The 16,383-nt window shown below is 40.6% G+C and overlaps 1 protein-coding gene across 4 annotated transcripts in view; it reads left to right on the forward strand.

Moving 5' to 3' along the window:
- The window catches only part of ITGB3BP (integrin subunit beta 3 binding protein), a 277,373-nt gene that overhangs the window by 210,408 nt on the left and 50,582 nt on the right, over window positions 1–16,383 (forward strand). For all 4 annotated transcript variants that reach the window (XM_078669225.1, XM_078669232.1, XM_078669250.1 and 1 more), the window contains one exon: window positions 10,580–10,636. In XM_078669225.1, coding sequence (XP_078525351.1) covers window positions 10,580–10,635 — 56 coding nt within the window. In that variant the 3' untranslated portion in view covers window position 10,636. The remainder of the gene's footprint in view (window positions 1–10,579; window positions 10,637–16,383) is intronic.

The raw sequence follows: 16,383 nt of genomic DNA on the forward strand, positions 1-16,383 counted from the left end.
GCTGTTGAGTTGACGTGTAAGAACTTCTTTGCTACAAGCGCAAGTGATATTGTTTCTGGAGACTCCCTCTCACATTTGTGGACTGTACTATTAATCACTCTAGGAGGTGCCACAGTTAGTGTGCCCATTTAGAGGTAGGGACATTACTACCTGCTTGAGTTTGCCATCAATGTGCATGAGTGCGAGTGGGTTATTTGTTGTGTGGCATTAGAGCAATGGTTGAGAAAGCTGGCTGTGGGAGTGTTCCTGTGGTGGCGGAGAGGGGGTTACAAGCACAAGGATGGTATTAATTTGGTGCGTGGCTTATGTCCTTGAACCATATATATTGAATGATTTGTTTTTAAAGGCAGCAAGAGCAAGCCTGGCAAGGAACCCATGGGAGCCCAACGTATGGATCAGCTTGTGTTAGACTGATTCAAAACCCCATCAGTCTGCATCACTGGTTTCTTCTGGTTCAGAGCCATCTGTGCCCTTCAGGCCTCAACTCCTCAACTGCAGTTGGAGAGGAGCCCAGAATTACCAAAGACACGTGAGGCAGTAAGTGGGTCACCATAAGGCCATCAATCCGGGTGGGTGAAACAAGATATGTGATAACCATTCCTAAGTACTAGGTTGGGCATGGCACAAACCTAACACTTAGCACGATAACAAGCCACAGTTTGCCCCATAGGTGTTAGTGGCACCATCAGAGATGCTGTTGGAAGGAGTAAGTGGAGGTAAACTGCCAACGACGGACCCAGCTTATATTCTGACTGCTTATTAGTCTTTGCACATAGGCACTTGGCAGCCAGGATCAGATGGCACTGGAGGTAATGATTGTACTCTGGTTACTGCTGTGACTTTGTCCATTATTGTACTACAGCTTTTATTGTTTGACCTTTCTGGTGTTACAGCTTTGAAAAAGAGCAACATTGATAGAAGTGGTGTGGTCTACGTAGTTTCAAACATTCCCACATATACCCATACAAGCAGTATGACTGACATACTCATCAAGTGAAGATGAATGGTTCTCAGACCACAAGGCCTCAATAGCTGTGAAGAAATTTGACCTGTAGCCCTTTTATGAATACACACTGTAAGAAACTTCTGTTTTGGTTTGGTGACTACCCATCCTCAATGAATAATCGCAACCCTTTTCAGAGTGAACCCTCAAAGTCATTAAATTAACCTGAGCTCACCACCTGGTAGCTATGGCACAGTGCAGAATGCTTAATCTAGGGAACTGTGTTAAGTATTTATTCAGTACCAAAACAATAATAAATGCAAAACAATAACAATCCCAACCCGAATTAGAAACATTGAGTAAACGTTATTAAACAAAATGACAAAAATCAAATAAGGGGGACCAGATATGAATTTTTAAAGTTTTAAGAAGAAATAGTGCCAAAAATTCCAAAGCGCCAATGATCGTTAATGGGCATGGTAGATCAAGATCTAGGTGCCATTTGAGGCTGACCGCGATGGAGCACGGGGTAGATATACCAACCATGTTCATTCTAGTCAAATACTTTGTCTTCTGACTTAGTTCTTTAAGTTACAACCCACCACAGAAATGTACTTCTAAGGCCCCTAGAACCACAGGGGAGAGGCACTTAGAGACTTACAGGTTGTCAGAGGCCAACAGCAGGTTCCAGTCCAGGGCCACTTGTTACTGGTCAGCTCGGTGCTTCCAGGCAAAAAACCTCTCATAGCTTGTTGTGTCCATCTAGCTTGAACAGATCAGCCTTATGACCTTTGGAGTCCACTCCCTTGTCCTGGGTACAAGAGGGAGCTGGTTCAGTTCTTCACTGCTCCTCCCAGGTTACAGACAGCAGGGCCGTACCTCATCAGATCTTTCGCAGTTACAGAAAGTGTTCTGAAGTGTGTGCCTTAAGGTGCCTCATTTATGCCTGGCACTAGCTAGTAGATGGGAGGTCATCATGGGCATTCCCTAACCAATGGGATCAAAGTTCCCGGGCCAACCCATCCCACTTTGGGCATTTTCAATATAACAAACTCCTTCGGTCACACTAAACTTTGGTGCTGAGGGTGTGTTTGGGGAGTCTACTATGGTAATGCTTGGGTCCTCCCACATCTGACATTGTAGCCACAACAAACCCGGGACAGAAGTCTGGTAGGACAAAAGCAGAGCCCTTCGGTGACCAGATGGTGGATCAATAAAATTGTCTTAGCATCCTGTTCTCTTCCCATTCAAGAGTGCTCCAAGCATCATTATGTAAATCCAGCAGATCTGTCAAGCAGAATTTGACACTTGATTAGGATTTGACACCTGGTGTCAATAAGGATGCCTACAACTCTCACCCTGCATGTTCTATGCAGTTCAGAGGAGTCCTCTCTTCCCATTCAGTCTGCATATTGTTTGCTTTTAGGATTCATTTCAAACCTATTCAAGGATAATCACTGGGTGAAGCTGCAGAACCAATTCAAATTTGCCTCGAAAAGGTAACTTTCTCAAGGCTACTTTTCCTTACATGGATGGCGATTCACCAAATCACAAAGGTATTGAAAGTGACATCACACATCCTGGACCTTAATGACATCACAGGAAGTGACATTATGTGGCCTTCGACTCTCACTGATCCTCAAAAGTGATATAGCCTTCTTTAACCCCTTAAGTGCTGCCGTCGGCCGTTGCGAGCACTACCTTCATAGTGCTGCGCACGTCCAACGGCCGACGCAGCCCCACCCGTTTTGCGGAAGTACCCCGCTACCGCGAAATCGCGGTAGCAACAAACAGGGAGGTTCTCTTGTGCTGTGAAGCCAAGGGAGAGGCAGACAACTTAACAAGAAACAAGTGTTTTCGCCAGGATGGCTGCTCCCTGAAAGAAATGTAAATGTGTGCAGTTTGAAATTTAAAGGCTGCTTGGAAACCTCTATTGGGTTTAATTGATGGCATCTCTTGAAGCTTCATAGTGACAAAGATTTATTTTTTTGGAGATGTAATGTAAGTGTTAGTAGCCGAGTTTTGGAATGCCTGCTTTTACTGGACATGAATGTTTGCACTTAGTACAGTCGGATTGCATGTTATTAATCTTTATTTTGAAAGCACTTTATTTTAAACCTAATTTGCTTTGCACATTTTATGGAAGCCTATCTTATACTGTGTGTAATGCAAGTTAAAAAGAATGTCTTGTATATTTAAAATACTTTATACCACTTAGCATAAAGAATCTACAAGTCAAAAGTCCCCGAGTGCACCAACCAGATTCAGTTTAGTGGCTGTCTGGTCACAGGGATCCGCAGTGATCAAATTAACAAATAGAGGATTCATAACGTAAAATAGTTAATTTCCTACTGTTTAGTTCAACTTGTGTTTTTTATTTTAGATATGTGCGCTATTCTACATGCATTTATCGGAAGGGGAAGACCAATAAAATAGTTACAGAATACTTTTATCCATGCCTTTGACCCTGCTCCCACACTCACTGACTCCAACCCTATTGCACTTAGCATCACAGTTCACATCCATTTTTCAAAAGCACTTCAACCACTGCTTATAACTGATACTGTGGCTGAAAACATTAGGGAAAAGAGCATTTTGATCAGCAGTTTGAGCTTAGAGAAACATCCCTTACTAAATGCAGTGCCTATGGATGTATCTTTAATTCAGCTTCCATGATTCCTCTCAGATTACAAACATGGAACACTGGAGTGGGGCACCACATCAAGCCTGGTATGATTTCCTGTGACCAGAGGTCTGTCTTTTGACAGATCAGCAGCACCCAAGCTGCACAAGATTTTATTTGAGCATGGTGTAACACCTTCTGCTGCAGTTACTGTCTGAACTTCTTTAAGAGCTTTATCACTTTCAGATCTCTGTCCAGCTGGGGAAGAACATGCTTGCCGTCCATGTATATACACATGCGTAAAATACCAAACATTAACAACGTGTGAGGTACATCAAAGGTCACGCATAGATGTTACAGAAACAATAGACTGAGAAGCAGTTCTGACAGGACTCCACAAGATACCTCCTTTGTGCTGAATGGTTTGTGATCTTCCAGTAGATATGTAAACCTTTGCTCTTGATGGCTTGATCTAGGATTCCCATGTGGGTCAGTCTGTTGATCCGATTAGGAATCTCCTCAGTGTAGATCAAAGGAGTACTCTGAAATGATACAGACTAAGCCTTTATACGGAGAAGAGATCAAATGTTTGGGTACCATGCAAAAATTAAGAGATGGTTAAAAAACATGTGCTCAGTTTCCAAGCTCCTTAATGGTCCAGGCAGTCAAGATGAAAGCAAATTTAATGGCTTGGGGCTATTTGTCAGGACCCCTTACTCTTCACTTCTGGGAGAGGCTTAGAGTTCTCAATTGTGATAAATCCCTAAAAGTAAAGTTATTCATGCCTGATTTTTGCATGAGCTTATCTAAAAAAAGAATTGAGATTCAAAACAAATCTAGAAGCAAGGATAAGTGATGGGGTAACATAAATTCAGTTGAGTCCTCCAGGGATTCCTAGGAGGAGCAGTGGAACTCCCCTAACTTGCTGTATGGCCGAGTTTGAAAATGAGTCAATTGATTTTAACATTTTGAATAGGTTGTAACCCTTTTTTTGGGTATCCCCACATGGAAACATCAATTCAGGAAAATGGAGGTCTATTTTTCTGTGGTTTATCTTTCAAATGTAATATTGCACTTGTTATAGTGGATTCTTCATTTTTACAACTGTTAACAAAAAAATTGAAAATCTATTTTATCGAATTATGGATTAAGGAATCATTATGAAGCAAGCAATCTAATTGTTTGATGTGCAGTCTGTGGATGTAACTTGTGCTGTAGATAGATTTGTAATTGTTATTAATGGAAGAGACTTAGTAAAGTTTTAGTGGTTTTATTCATATACGATATATAGTCCTATTTTTAATTTAGTAGAATGTATATTTGGATATTCTATTTGTTTTATCTATTTTGTTTAATAGTAAAAAAAATAGCTTTAAATTAGTGGTACATTCTGAGTTCTCATCAGGATCACAAGGGGTTGGAATTTTAATCAATAGAACAAAAATAGTATATTTAGATATTTGTCTGACTGTTCCGTGGTGTTGAACGTTTCTGATCTATTTAGCAGTAGCAACGTGCTGGCTAGAACAAATCTGCTCATCCATAAAGCTAGAATATGAATTCTTTTGAGAAACTTGTATCACACAAAATATATTATGGTGCTTTAGCCAGCATTGATGATGACTAGTTTATATTGGTTACCTTTAACAATACAGTTGCCTACTGAACTGGAGATCAATGGTACATACAGCACTAGGTCTCTACCATTGTTAGTTTCTTGTAAAACGTATAACATAATAAAATACATCCTATGGAGGTGGTAATCCTTACTGCAGTAACATTATATACTAGTATGTTCAGATCATTTGCGTTCCACATCACTGAGACTTCTTAAGTAATGGTCAGAGATCCATGCAAACTTAAAGCAATGTATTACAAGAAAGGTCTACCATGATGCTCGTTCTGTATTCAGAAACTGATTTAAGACTTATTGACAGTGAAGTGCAAAGTACCCCGGTTTAGCTTTACTTTAGCTCTACCCATTCTCTTCAGCCGGGCCAATTCCTGGAAAGAACATCAGGCTGTGGTGAATTGAATTTTCCTGCTATCACTCAGGGTTGCCCTGATTTTTAGTGACAACAAGAAAACGTAATAACTGCCACTCAGAAGCTAAATCATTTCCTTTTTTCACTGCTTGGAAGTCCGGTCCAGACAGTGGAGAAAGGAGAGGTGCAGAGTGCCTGTAAAAATGGCATTAACCCGCTGGCAAGCATCATGATAGTAGAAATCTTAATGATGCAGTGCAAGGACCTTTTATCACCTCAGTCTTTTAAGCTTACCCATCTTTGTGGTTTTGATGTAAAAATTATTTTTTTTAGACTGAAAATGTTGTGTGTCCAGAAAGACTGGGTGCCGACATTCATTGTTGTACAGACATTCTGAGAACTCTGTCTTTATAAAGGTGAAAAGTGTTTGTAAAGGTAAAAGCTCTGACTGCAATAGGGTTACATAGATGCATTTAAGATCCATAAGAAGCAATGCCCCATGCAACCATCAGCTCTTGGTCTCTCCATCGGATTACCCAGGGAACCCTGAGCCAGTAAGAACCTTCTGAACACCACTTTCCACTTGCTTAACTTCCAACCCACATTATAAGAGACCACACATCTTCACTCTTTTATATTGAATTGTAAAACTCAGATTAAACTATTAACTTTTCCAAAAACAAAGTCCTAAACTAACAGAAAAGAGATCAGCTAGAAACATAAAGTATCAAAGAGAAATTACTGCATAAAAGATGATTCAGGTAAGCCAAAAATAAAGATTCAACTTATAGATATGTCACACTGTGCTGTCCATGCAGATTTCACTCCCTTTTTTATCAGTTTCCTCATACTATTGGCATGACCAGCAAAATGGGAATTTAACTTGTTGTAGTACTCGGCCATGCCTAAAAATGTAACAGTATTCCTTGTAGTCTGGGACAGATAACTACTAATGGTATCCACTAGCTCCTCATTGAGTTTCACCCCTTCCTCTGATAACCTGCGTCCCAAATACACAATATCCTTGCAGTTCAGTCTACATATGCCCTCCTTTAATGTAAGGCCTCTTTTCCTGAAACATTCAAGTACCAACATCAATCGATTGTCATGCTCCTCTTGTATACTACCAAACACCAGCACATTCTCCTGATAGATCTTAATACCCACCTAACACATTTTCCATAGCTCTCTGTAAAGATGAGGCTGCAGAGATCAAGCCAAAGGGCATCACAGTGAACAAATACACCCCGAGGGACGTGATGAAAGCAGTCAGATCTCTGGACCGCTCCTCCAACTCAATTTGGTTATTTGCTGTTCTGAAATCTATCATGGAGAACAGCTTAGCACCATCCAACTGTGACAATATGTCTGTAATGTTTGGTAGGTGATAGTTATCCACTACCACTGCTTTATTCAATTCTCTTAGTCCACACAGAATCTAATGTACCCTGAAGCCTTACAAGTCAAATCAACTGGTGACACCCATTCTGATGCTTCCACGTTCTCAATTATGCCTTCCTTTTTTAATTTAAATTTGTCTACTTCATCCTTACTTGCCACATGAAAAAAGGAACACCCCAAATTTTACATGCCGCAGGTGATCCATTCTCCTTCAACACAATCTCATGCGTATAGTCAAACAGCCTAACTTGTCATTAAACACATCATGAAATTCTCTATGCCCAGCATTTTTTTTGTTCTAATCGGCCCTCATCCTGAACTATCCCCACTTCAGACAAACGATGAGTCCCACTATTCATTTGAATGCCCCTCTGATCAAATAGACTAATCCTCCTTAAGCCAATCAGAACAGAGCTATTGGGATCCAGCATAACTTCTAAATCTCCCTGGTGAAACCAACTAATTATAATACCCCCCTTGCAAGAGATATACATTTTGTCTGCAATGATCCATCCTTTTTACTCTAATTCACCTACAAAATAACCCACCAATTTAATAGGTTGGCCCCTAATGTTACAGGTTTGATGTCTGGCTTAAACAGCTTTACTTTATTAGCTAGATTTTCATTAAAAAAGACACTTGGTACCAAAGTGATTTTTTGCCCCAGAGTCAAAAAGCATTCTTACTTTATAGCCATTAACATTCATGTAGTCTTCTGGTCCACGTTTCCCTTGATTCTGCACCTGAAGAACAATCTCACCACACTGCAACTCATCATATTCACTTTGTTGTTCTTCATTACTCACAACTGTTTCCTTCGCTCTGTTTCTCTTATTTTGAGTTCTACAGTTTTTTGCATAGTGGTCCTTATTCTCACATGCTTTGCAGACACCCCCCCAAGCTGGACATTTCTGATCACTGGCGATATGCCCAACCAAACCACATCTGAAACACTTTCCTGTAAATCTTCTCTTTTTTTTTAATCGTTTTTTGTTTTGACCACGCTATGGACCTGATGCTACCATGCATTTCCATTGTCCTCCTTAATCATATCAAGGCACGCAAGGGAATGCTTAATCTTTTTGGCTAGAAGTATTACTTTATCCAGTTTCAGATCATCTTTTTGACAGAGTTATTCTCTTTTCTATGTTTCACCCAAATATAAATTGATCTTGGATTCGCTCCTCTAACGCATCCTCAAACTAACAAGATGATGACAATTTACATAATTCCTTAACCTATTTTTCAACTGATTCTCGTGTTTTTTTTTTTAATCCTAACAACTGTGAGCAATGAAAACCCTTCAGTAACTTCCAAAATCACAGGTACCCGACTCAGCACCTGGGTACAGCTGTGGTGGTACGCTTTACTGGTACTTGATTTGGTACCAGAGTACAACAGTTCAACTCTCTGGGACTCAACTCAGCACCCCATATTTCCAGTTCCACTGCCAAAAAAAATCCAGCGTGCCTTGTATCACTAAACAACAAAAACCACCCAAAATGGAGAAATTTCACACTAATTCCTTCAACTTCTCCCCAGTGTTGCGTAAAAGGAAGTGAGGATAGGGTCTTTCCTCTAAATATCTAAGCAATCAGTGACTCCACTGTTGTGATTGGCTAATCCGGTGAACGTCAAGATCCTTCCTCTAATAATCGAAATGACCTATGCTGTGAGCGATAATAACAAGGTCACTTTGCGCTGCTGAACACTTCAGGGACAACACCAACTGTACTGATGAGTGAGCGGGTTGCTTACTCATCACACCACCGCTGCCTCAAGGGTTAGGGCATGGCACACTCTAGGGAAGACGCTCCTCTGCCAGGGAGCAGCAGGCTCTCACCACTTTGCCCCCTTAATGAGAGGTGCTTTCATGCAGAATAGCGGCGTCACTGCCTTCCTACCAGATCGCAGGTCTTGCGGCGCCGCTGCCTCGAGGAACAAGTGAGGTTTGAGGCTAAAGTCACTCTGAGCTGTCCATTGTGCTAAACTTCAATGTAAATTGCGCCATATGTTTCCACCACAACATGCCATCTGCACCGTGAAACTGTGCTCCTTCACCACCACTACCACAGCTTGCCTTCAAGCTCTTTTTCTAGCCCAAAGCGTGTCCTGCTCCTATAACCGCTCCAACAGCCCCTGGTGATCGATCAGAGTGATGAGGCGTTGAGTGCTGCTCTCCGATCCCCAGATCGTCGCCAATGTAGAAAAGCTCTGACTCCTATAAAGTTACATAGATTTGTTTAAGATCATTGAGAACACACACCAGCTCTGGGTCTCTTCAATTGACCGACCATGGACCCTACAGCCAGTAAGAACTACACTCGTAACTACATCTTCAAGCCCTCCATAATATATGTTCCATTGTCATCCTCTATTGAATATTATCAGTGAATTTACATGTTTAGTCTTAGAGAATCTTATGTTTACTCGAGAATATGTTCAGCCGATTGTATTTATATCAAATTGTCTTATATGTTCATGACATGAAACTCTGCTAGATATGTCACAAAAGACGATTTTGAACAGCTCTATGGATAGTCTCCTAATGATATTTTAGCTTTTTTATTAATTGTACATCAAATAAATATTTTTGCTATTTTGAATATAAAATATGCCGAATTTTGTCAATGTCCATATTTACTTCATAATGTATGTATTTTTTGGTTTGTTATTAATGTGTAGTTATATGCTCGTAACTCAAATATAATAGTTCTTGCTTAGGATATATTTCTTTCTCCTTGCTCTTGGCAAGCCATCCTTGTGCAGGGGACCCCCTTTTTCTAAATAAATATGAGATTATGTACTTTTAATAATGTTTACTCTCATTGTAAACAAAGAAAAGTAAAAATAATTCTTCACTGTTATGAGTGATGACAGTCTCTTTATTCAGATACACAAGTCAAAAAACATACCCGATCCTGATATCGCATACATCAATATTGCTATTCAGTCGATGACGTTGTTTTATTTAGCAAGCAATGGCTGTCGTTTTTATGGACTGATAGTTACATTGTTGTCAAATAGCTCTATTTTGAACGATCACTCAATTGTTTTGATCTAATTCCTGCACAGTGTACCCTTAAATGATGGTTGCGCTAGTGTGTCTGCAGCCAGTAGGACTAGACTCTGTGATAATTCAGATCAGAATATATTAAGATGTCAAAAAAAAACTTTACAGTCAATGTCTTCTTCGCTGGTACGAAGCTTGAAAGCACCTGTAGCAATGAGGGGAAACTGCTTTAGGCAATTGTCAGCTTGTCGATTGTGCCCTTTATGGCACAGGGGGCTCCTAAAACAGGAATAGGGCCTTGTGAACAAGAGTGTCATCCATTTGAAAGTCTACAAAGAATAACCAGTGGTGCCAACCTGCCTATGATTGAAAAAAGGTCTATGTAAGTGACTTCACTCGGTCCATAAATCTCCAGTTATAAAAAGTTTTCCAGTGTTTTGTGTATAACCATTAAACTTTAACATTCGGTAGTTAAATCGTTGTTCTTTAAGTCGCTCCCCTGTCCGGTATTTTTTTGTGTTTTCATCTGTTTGACATTTTAAGAGTCAAAGCAGTGTTTTCATTTGGGAATCCATAAATATATATATATATATACTTTTTTTTTTTTTTTTTAGTCGTTGAAGCCAAGAAAGTGAAGGATATGCGCCTCAGAAATACAAAACAGCAATAAGGTAAGGAAGTATTGGTATTGGTGTGTGTTTCATTCTAGATTTCGTCTGCATCGTTTAAAGTTTGCCACAGTACTAATGGGCTCTTGTGTTTCAATTCTTGGCAAGAACTAGCATAACATTTGGCATAGCTCGTCTCACATTATGCCTAGACTTCTCTTTTAAATGCAGTGCTATTTTCTGTTGCTTAAAATAAAGCTTTTATCGATGCAGTAAAAACGTAGCGCTGTTTTTGTGTCAAAATCTAATTATTGTGATATGTGGTTGCTTACTGGCATATCCATTTACCCTGGATAGAAGTCTTATGTGAATGAATCCATCCTCGACCGTTGTTTTTTTGTCATTAGTGAAAGGTTAGCTATTTCATGTTTGATTATTAGTACATTACCTGTAGGCAGTATTTTCACAGCTGCCGTGCTTAGCTTGTTCTGTTTTGGCATATACGGGTTAGTGTATCAACCTCTGTTCTCTTTGCCTCCATTTTTAACGGTACAGATAATATTTGTGTACAGTGTTTACCCTGATGCTTATTTTCTCAAGACTATTGGAAGCCTGAACGATATATTAAGTATCCCAGGCTGCTATTTTGCTTCTCTGGGCCTTTGCATGTGCACCAAAAACCTAACACTTTTCAGTGACAACTAAACAATGCTGTAAACAATTATTTTCGTTGGGTCATGTTTTTTGGAAAGTAGAACATGGTTTGTGTTAGCACAGAAATGCACTGGCCAGGTGTCTTCTTTGAGAATCTAAAGTGCTACCGCAGTTTTAGGAGGTCTTTCAGGTCCTATATCTCATGTTTATAGTATGGGCGATAACTGATGCTGTGTGATATATTAAAGGTGTAGCCATTCGGTTTGTATTTCCTGATGGGCTCCTATGGTGGGTCTTCTTATTCATCTGATGCTTTGGTTGCACTATCTTGTGGTTCTGACTCTTTTTTGATCTCTGTGCTCATACGTTTTTGCCATAAATTTCCATAGCCAGCTGCCGAGTAACTTTGGATACCAGTGACTTGACGTGACGTTCTGTTTTTAGGGATAAGAGATCATAGCTGGTGGTATTAGTTTTCATTTCTAATGAGTGAGTGTCCGGAACAGAAGGCTCCAAACTCCTGAGTGGTTACCACATACCACCTACTTCTGCTTCTGTGACTATCATGTGTCTGTTTCTAGGACACTGGTGCTTGCTCCTTCTCATCCCTTTCAATGTCCATTGCGGAAACAAAGGAGCGCTTGCCATTTTACCCATCAATTTGTGCTGTGACTAAGGTTGCATCTGTGCTTGCCATGTACGTACTTTCTTGTTTATTTAATTAAGGCAGAAGTGTTTGTAATCTATGCACCTTCTGCTTTTCTGAGTAAAGGCACATGAAGAATCCCCATGGGCATCTGTTAGTGATACCATTTCTACTAATTCTGTGACACTGGCCACATGACTACTTGCTGTTTAGCCTTGCCAAAAAACGTTCCTGGTAGCGCATTGTAGACCTCCTTTCTTCTAGTTCGAGCTGTTCCCCTCCATATCAAATGCTAATTTTGGGGGAAAGGAAGCTTTCAGTGTTAGGCCCTAAATTATGAGACTGGATCAAGATCCAGCAGGGATTGGCTTTGTTAAACTTTGAGGAAGCGCTGAAAAGTAGCGTTTTTGCTCATCCTTTTTTAAGCATACCGTGCTTTGATGTTGTTTTCGTGCTGCTAGATGGGATTGGGCCTGTGGTATGAGCAGTTTAAGTAAATACATAAATGTAGCTTCTTTTGTTTCACCATATGTAAGGACACTGACTGATGGCAATAGTCTGCGATAAATCCAACCTCCTACGCTTATGTGAAAAGAGGAAGTGTCCCGTCCCTCCTACACATGCAGCTTGTTGTATAGTATTAGTAAAGAGACACACATGATTGCCCACTTTCTACTTTTTACCAGATGGGAATCTTATTGGCACTTGGTATGCCCTCGAAATCTACACCTTCTTTGGCTGATGACTTATGAGTTTATCTTGTAAAATAATTTTTCTGTATTTGTGACTTGAGATAATGGGTGTGTGCAACAATCCCCCGTTAGAATCGAGTGCTTGATGCTGATAACGTGTGGGTGTTTGACATGTGCCATGAGGTTCAGTGCCAGGGGTCATGGGTGCTAGTCACACAAGTGCTGTTTGGAGTCTAGACTCTATGGTGCTTGTGATGCCACCACATGTGCCCATTTTCTACAGTGTCCGCTTCTGCTGGCTTGTGGTTAGTTTGCTCTGTATTCTTAATTCTGTGATTGTGATGTTGTCAGTGTCTCTCACTTAATGCTCATTATGTTGCTTCTGCAGAGATTTATTAGGCATTTGTCAAATAAATATGGTTTTCTGTTGCTCTCACAAGGAGTTTATAGTTCTTGGTCTCACCCAACACCCTGTTTCTGTGAAGGAACGAAAGTGACCGCTTCTTGTCATCCTTTGACTGTAAAAGGATACACGTCACAAGGAGACCGTTGTGCTGCTTAGGATAACTGCTGAACGTCTAGGTCAGCAAGTGGTAATTGTCAGCACTTAACTCATGTACACAGTCCGTTAGAATATGTGAGAAGTTGGAAAATGGGTGGAAGGCTGCTGTGTCACCGCTGCAGTGCAGCATGTCCTCTGTTCCTTCTCCTAAGTACAGTCACCATCAACCTAGACGCTGAGCCTGTCATGCATATGTGTGAGTCATTACTACCACCCACTAACCTCTGTGTGTGGTACTCTGGCCTAGAGTGTTGGCTTGGCCTTTGGTGTATGTTTGACCTTGGTACTGGACCGACTTGTTGGTTTTGCACATTTAAGGTTGTCATAAAACACCTGTGGTTCATGGGACAAGGTAGACAAACATTTATATTTAAACAAAATGATATTTTGTGTCATGCAAGTGATACACACATATGGCCTGCAAATAGGATGTTGACAAAATACCCAAACACACACATCTAAATGTTTCTTGCTTGCTACAATTTACAGTCCGCAGAAAAACATTTCAAAAATATATCCCAAAGTTAAACATGACGAAAAGGAGTGGTAAACATATTGCAAGATAAATATGATGAAAAGGAGGTCAACATTCTCCATTGTAGAATCTTCTCTCTTTTTTATGAATACTGATGTTCCTATGGATACTTCTTACAGCAGGTTGCTCACCCTTGGAATTCCCCCAGGCACCAGACTGGATCTGGAACTTTTTTTTTAAGCAATTGCTTTTGCGTGCAGATAGGTGGCACTATCGGGTTCTGCAGTGCCCTCACAAAGCCTCTGGAAGTAACAACAGGACGACATATATAGAAGCCAGCTCACTTACTGGTGTTGGCTCCTTTTTTCTAGTTGTTCGATCTCAAACTTTTGTTGGTGTTTCACCCACTGCAAAATCATTGTTTTCCAGACAGTGTGTGAGGCAAATGACCACAGGCTTCAAACCATGCCTCAACTTTAGCAAGCAGACTGATTGACATTGAAGTTTAAGAAGTTGAAAAATAGTGCACTGAGGGGGACAGTCTTGTATGTAAAATAAAAAAATTAACCTTTGGGGGAAAGCACAAAGAAAAACGATGGAATCCTCCAAAGATGCATTTGAAGAGGATACTTAAAGAAGGAATTGTAAGTTCAGAAGCCACCAACAAGATTATCAATTGGGCCTTGTCTGTATGTTTACAAATAAACGGCACAACATCTCTAGAAGTTCCTAATAATACAAATCCACAAATTATTCCAAGTTAAAATCCTCACAGATTCTGTAACAAGTGCAGCAGAAGCCACAACCTCAAAGATTGGGTCTAATTGTTTAGAGAAATTCAAAAGCTCTAGTCTGAGAATTTCAAAAAGGACATACCAACAACTCAACACACAAGGTATAAAGGCCACATCGGTACAACAAGTGCATACCACAACCCATGGAAGAAGGCACTGGAAAAGAAAACCAACCACACCAGCCATCAACTAATCATTAACCTGTCCGATAACATTTTGACTAACACTGAAACAGACATTATGAAAAGAGGGCTTTCCTTCTACTCTACAACACATTGGGATCAAGTTGATATAAAGAGTGACCTAAATACATTTATTCTGAAACTTAAGCTACACGTCGTTTTCCAAGACTAAGCTACACACCTTTTTCCAGGACAACCTAATATTTATCAAATGATCCAGAGACCTCCTACCAGTTCCATATTTACATCCGGGGAGCTAGAAGGCTTTAAATTTCTCTTAGTTAGCATGGAAGAATCTGGACAACTGGAAATAGGCCAGGATGTTGAGCGCTTTGGGCAATGATAACTCATTTGCTCTGGAAAATAATTCACACCTTCCTTTCCGTATGGTAATATCATTGATTTATTCTCTACCGTGGTTATCAATGATCTGGAACATAATTTTGGCAACTACATAAAATAAAAAGGAAATACCTTCTGTCAAATGTCACTCCGGAACAAAAGAAAAACCCTCTAATACCTCAATGTAAAAAAAAATCAGACAAAGGGAAAAGGTAGTGATATTATACCCTCATGATTACTATGGGTGTGGAAAATGTGAGTAATTTGAATTAATATGCGAAATGCAATTGTTTTTTGTTTTTTTGTTTTTATTTTTTTTTAATCTGTTTATTGGCATTTGAATTAAAAGACATGTCATACAATCACACATATAGTATCCAATGCAGCAAGTAATAAACAGATGCATTTTACAAACAACCATTTCAAAAACACAAGATTTTGAGCAAGTCAGGGAAAAATTATAATAGCATCGGATGATCTGTCTTAAGTTATTGGATAGTGATTTCACATTTACTAATGGAGTACGCGTAAACATTAGGTGGGGCGCTGACTCACATAAAGGAGAAATATGGTGTTCAGGGACGATATACACAGCTCTACAATTAGGAGCCCGGAACATCACATAGGAATGTCATTACCATAAAAGGTATCGTGTGGACGTGACCACATCTCAGAACATCGAGACAGGAAACCCCTGTCCACCCAACATCCCACAGACAAATCAGGGATTCTCTAGAGCCTTCCTCTTAGGTTTCGGGTTGGGGAGATTGCGCCCTCGACCTAGACCACTGCAGAAAGGGCTCCCAAATATCTCTAGGCCTGGAGGCCAGGGGCATCAACTCCCAGAAGGTCCCCAGCTGCGTGTGGCCATAACTCACATCCTCAAGCCATGCCCTAAAGGTGGGTACCCTGCGTCTACCCCATTTAACAGCAACATGTCTACGAGCATATAAAAGCAGAAGGGCATGAAGTTTTCTCCTCTGCGGCACCGTGTCCTTAACCAACCCCAACAAGCCCAGATGTGGCACAATGTCATCATTTCTACCAATTATTTGATTAATTGCAACAAATACGTTCAACCAGAACTCGTCGAGCTCCGGACAGTTCCAAGCCATATGGAGGAATGTAGCCGGCTCAAACCCACATCTCCAGCATCCAGCATTTCCCCTCAATCCCATTCGGTGCAGGTTAACAGGCGTTCTGTAATATCTGTGTAAAAATTTAAAATGAATGAGTCGAAGTTTATAATTGGGGGAGAGGTCCAGGAGCTGTCTACAGCAAAAAGACCACTGTTCCTCATCTAGCGGGGGGTCTAAGTCAGCATTCCAAAGTGCCAGGGATCTTGGCGTGACAATTGGGGCCTGGTCCTGCATGGTCGTGTATAGTCTAGTCACCAATTTTCTCGGCGTCGCCCGCGCAAGTAAAGTCTGAATGGCTTGGAGCGTGGGGGGTGCCTCAGGGAA

The sequence above is a fragment of the Lissotriton helveticus genome, chromosome 1_2, assembly GCF_964261635.1.
Source record: "Lissotriton helveticus chromosome 1_2, aLisHel1.1, whole genome shotgun sequence".
NCBI classification, from domain to species: domain Eukaryota; kingdom Metazoa; phylum Chordata; class Amphibia; order Caudata; family Salamandridae; genus Lissotriton; species Lissotriton helveticus.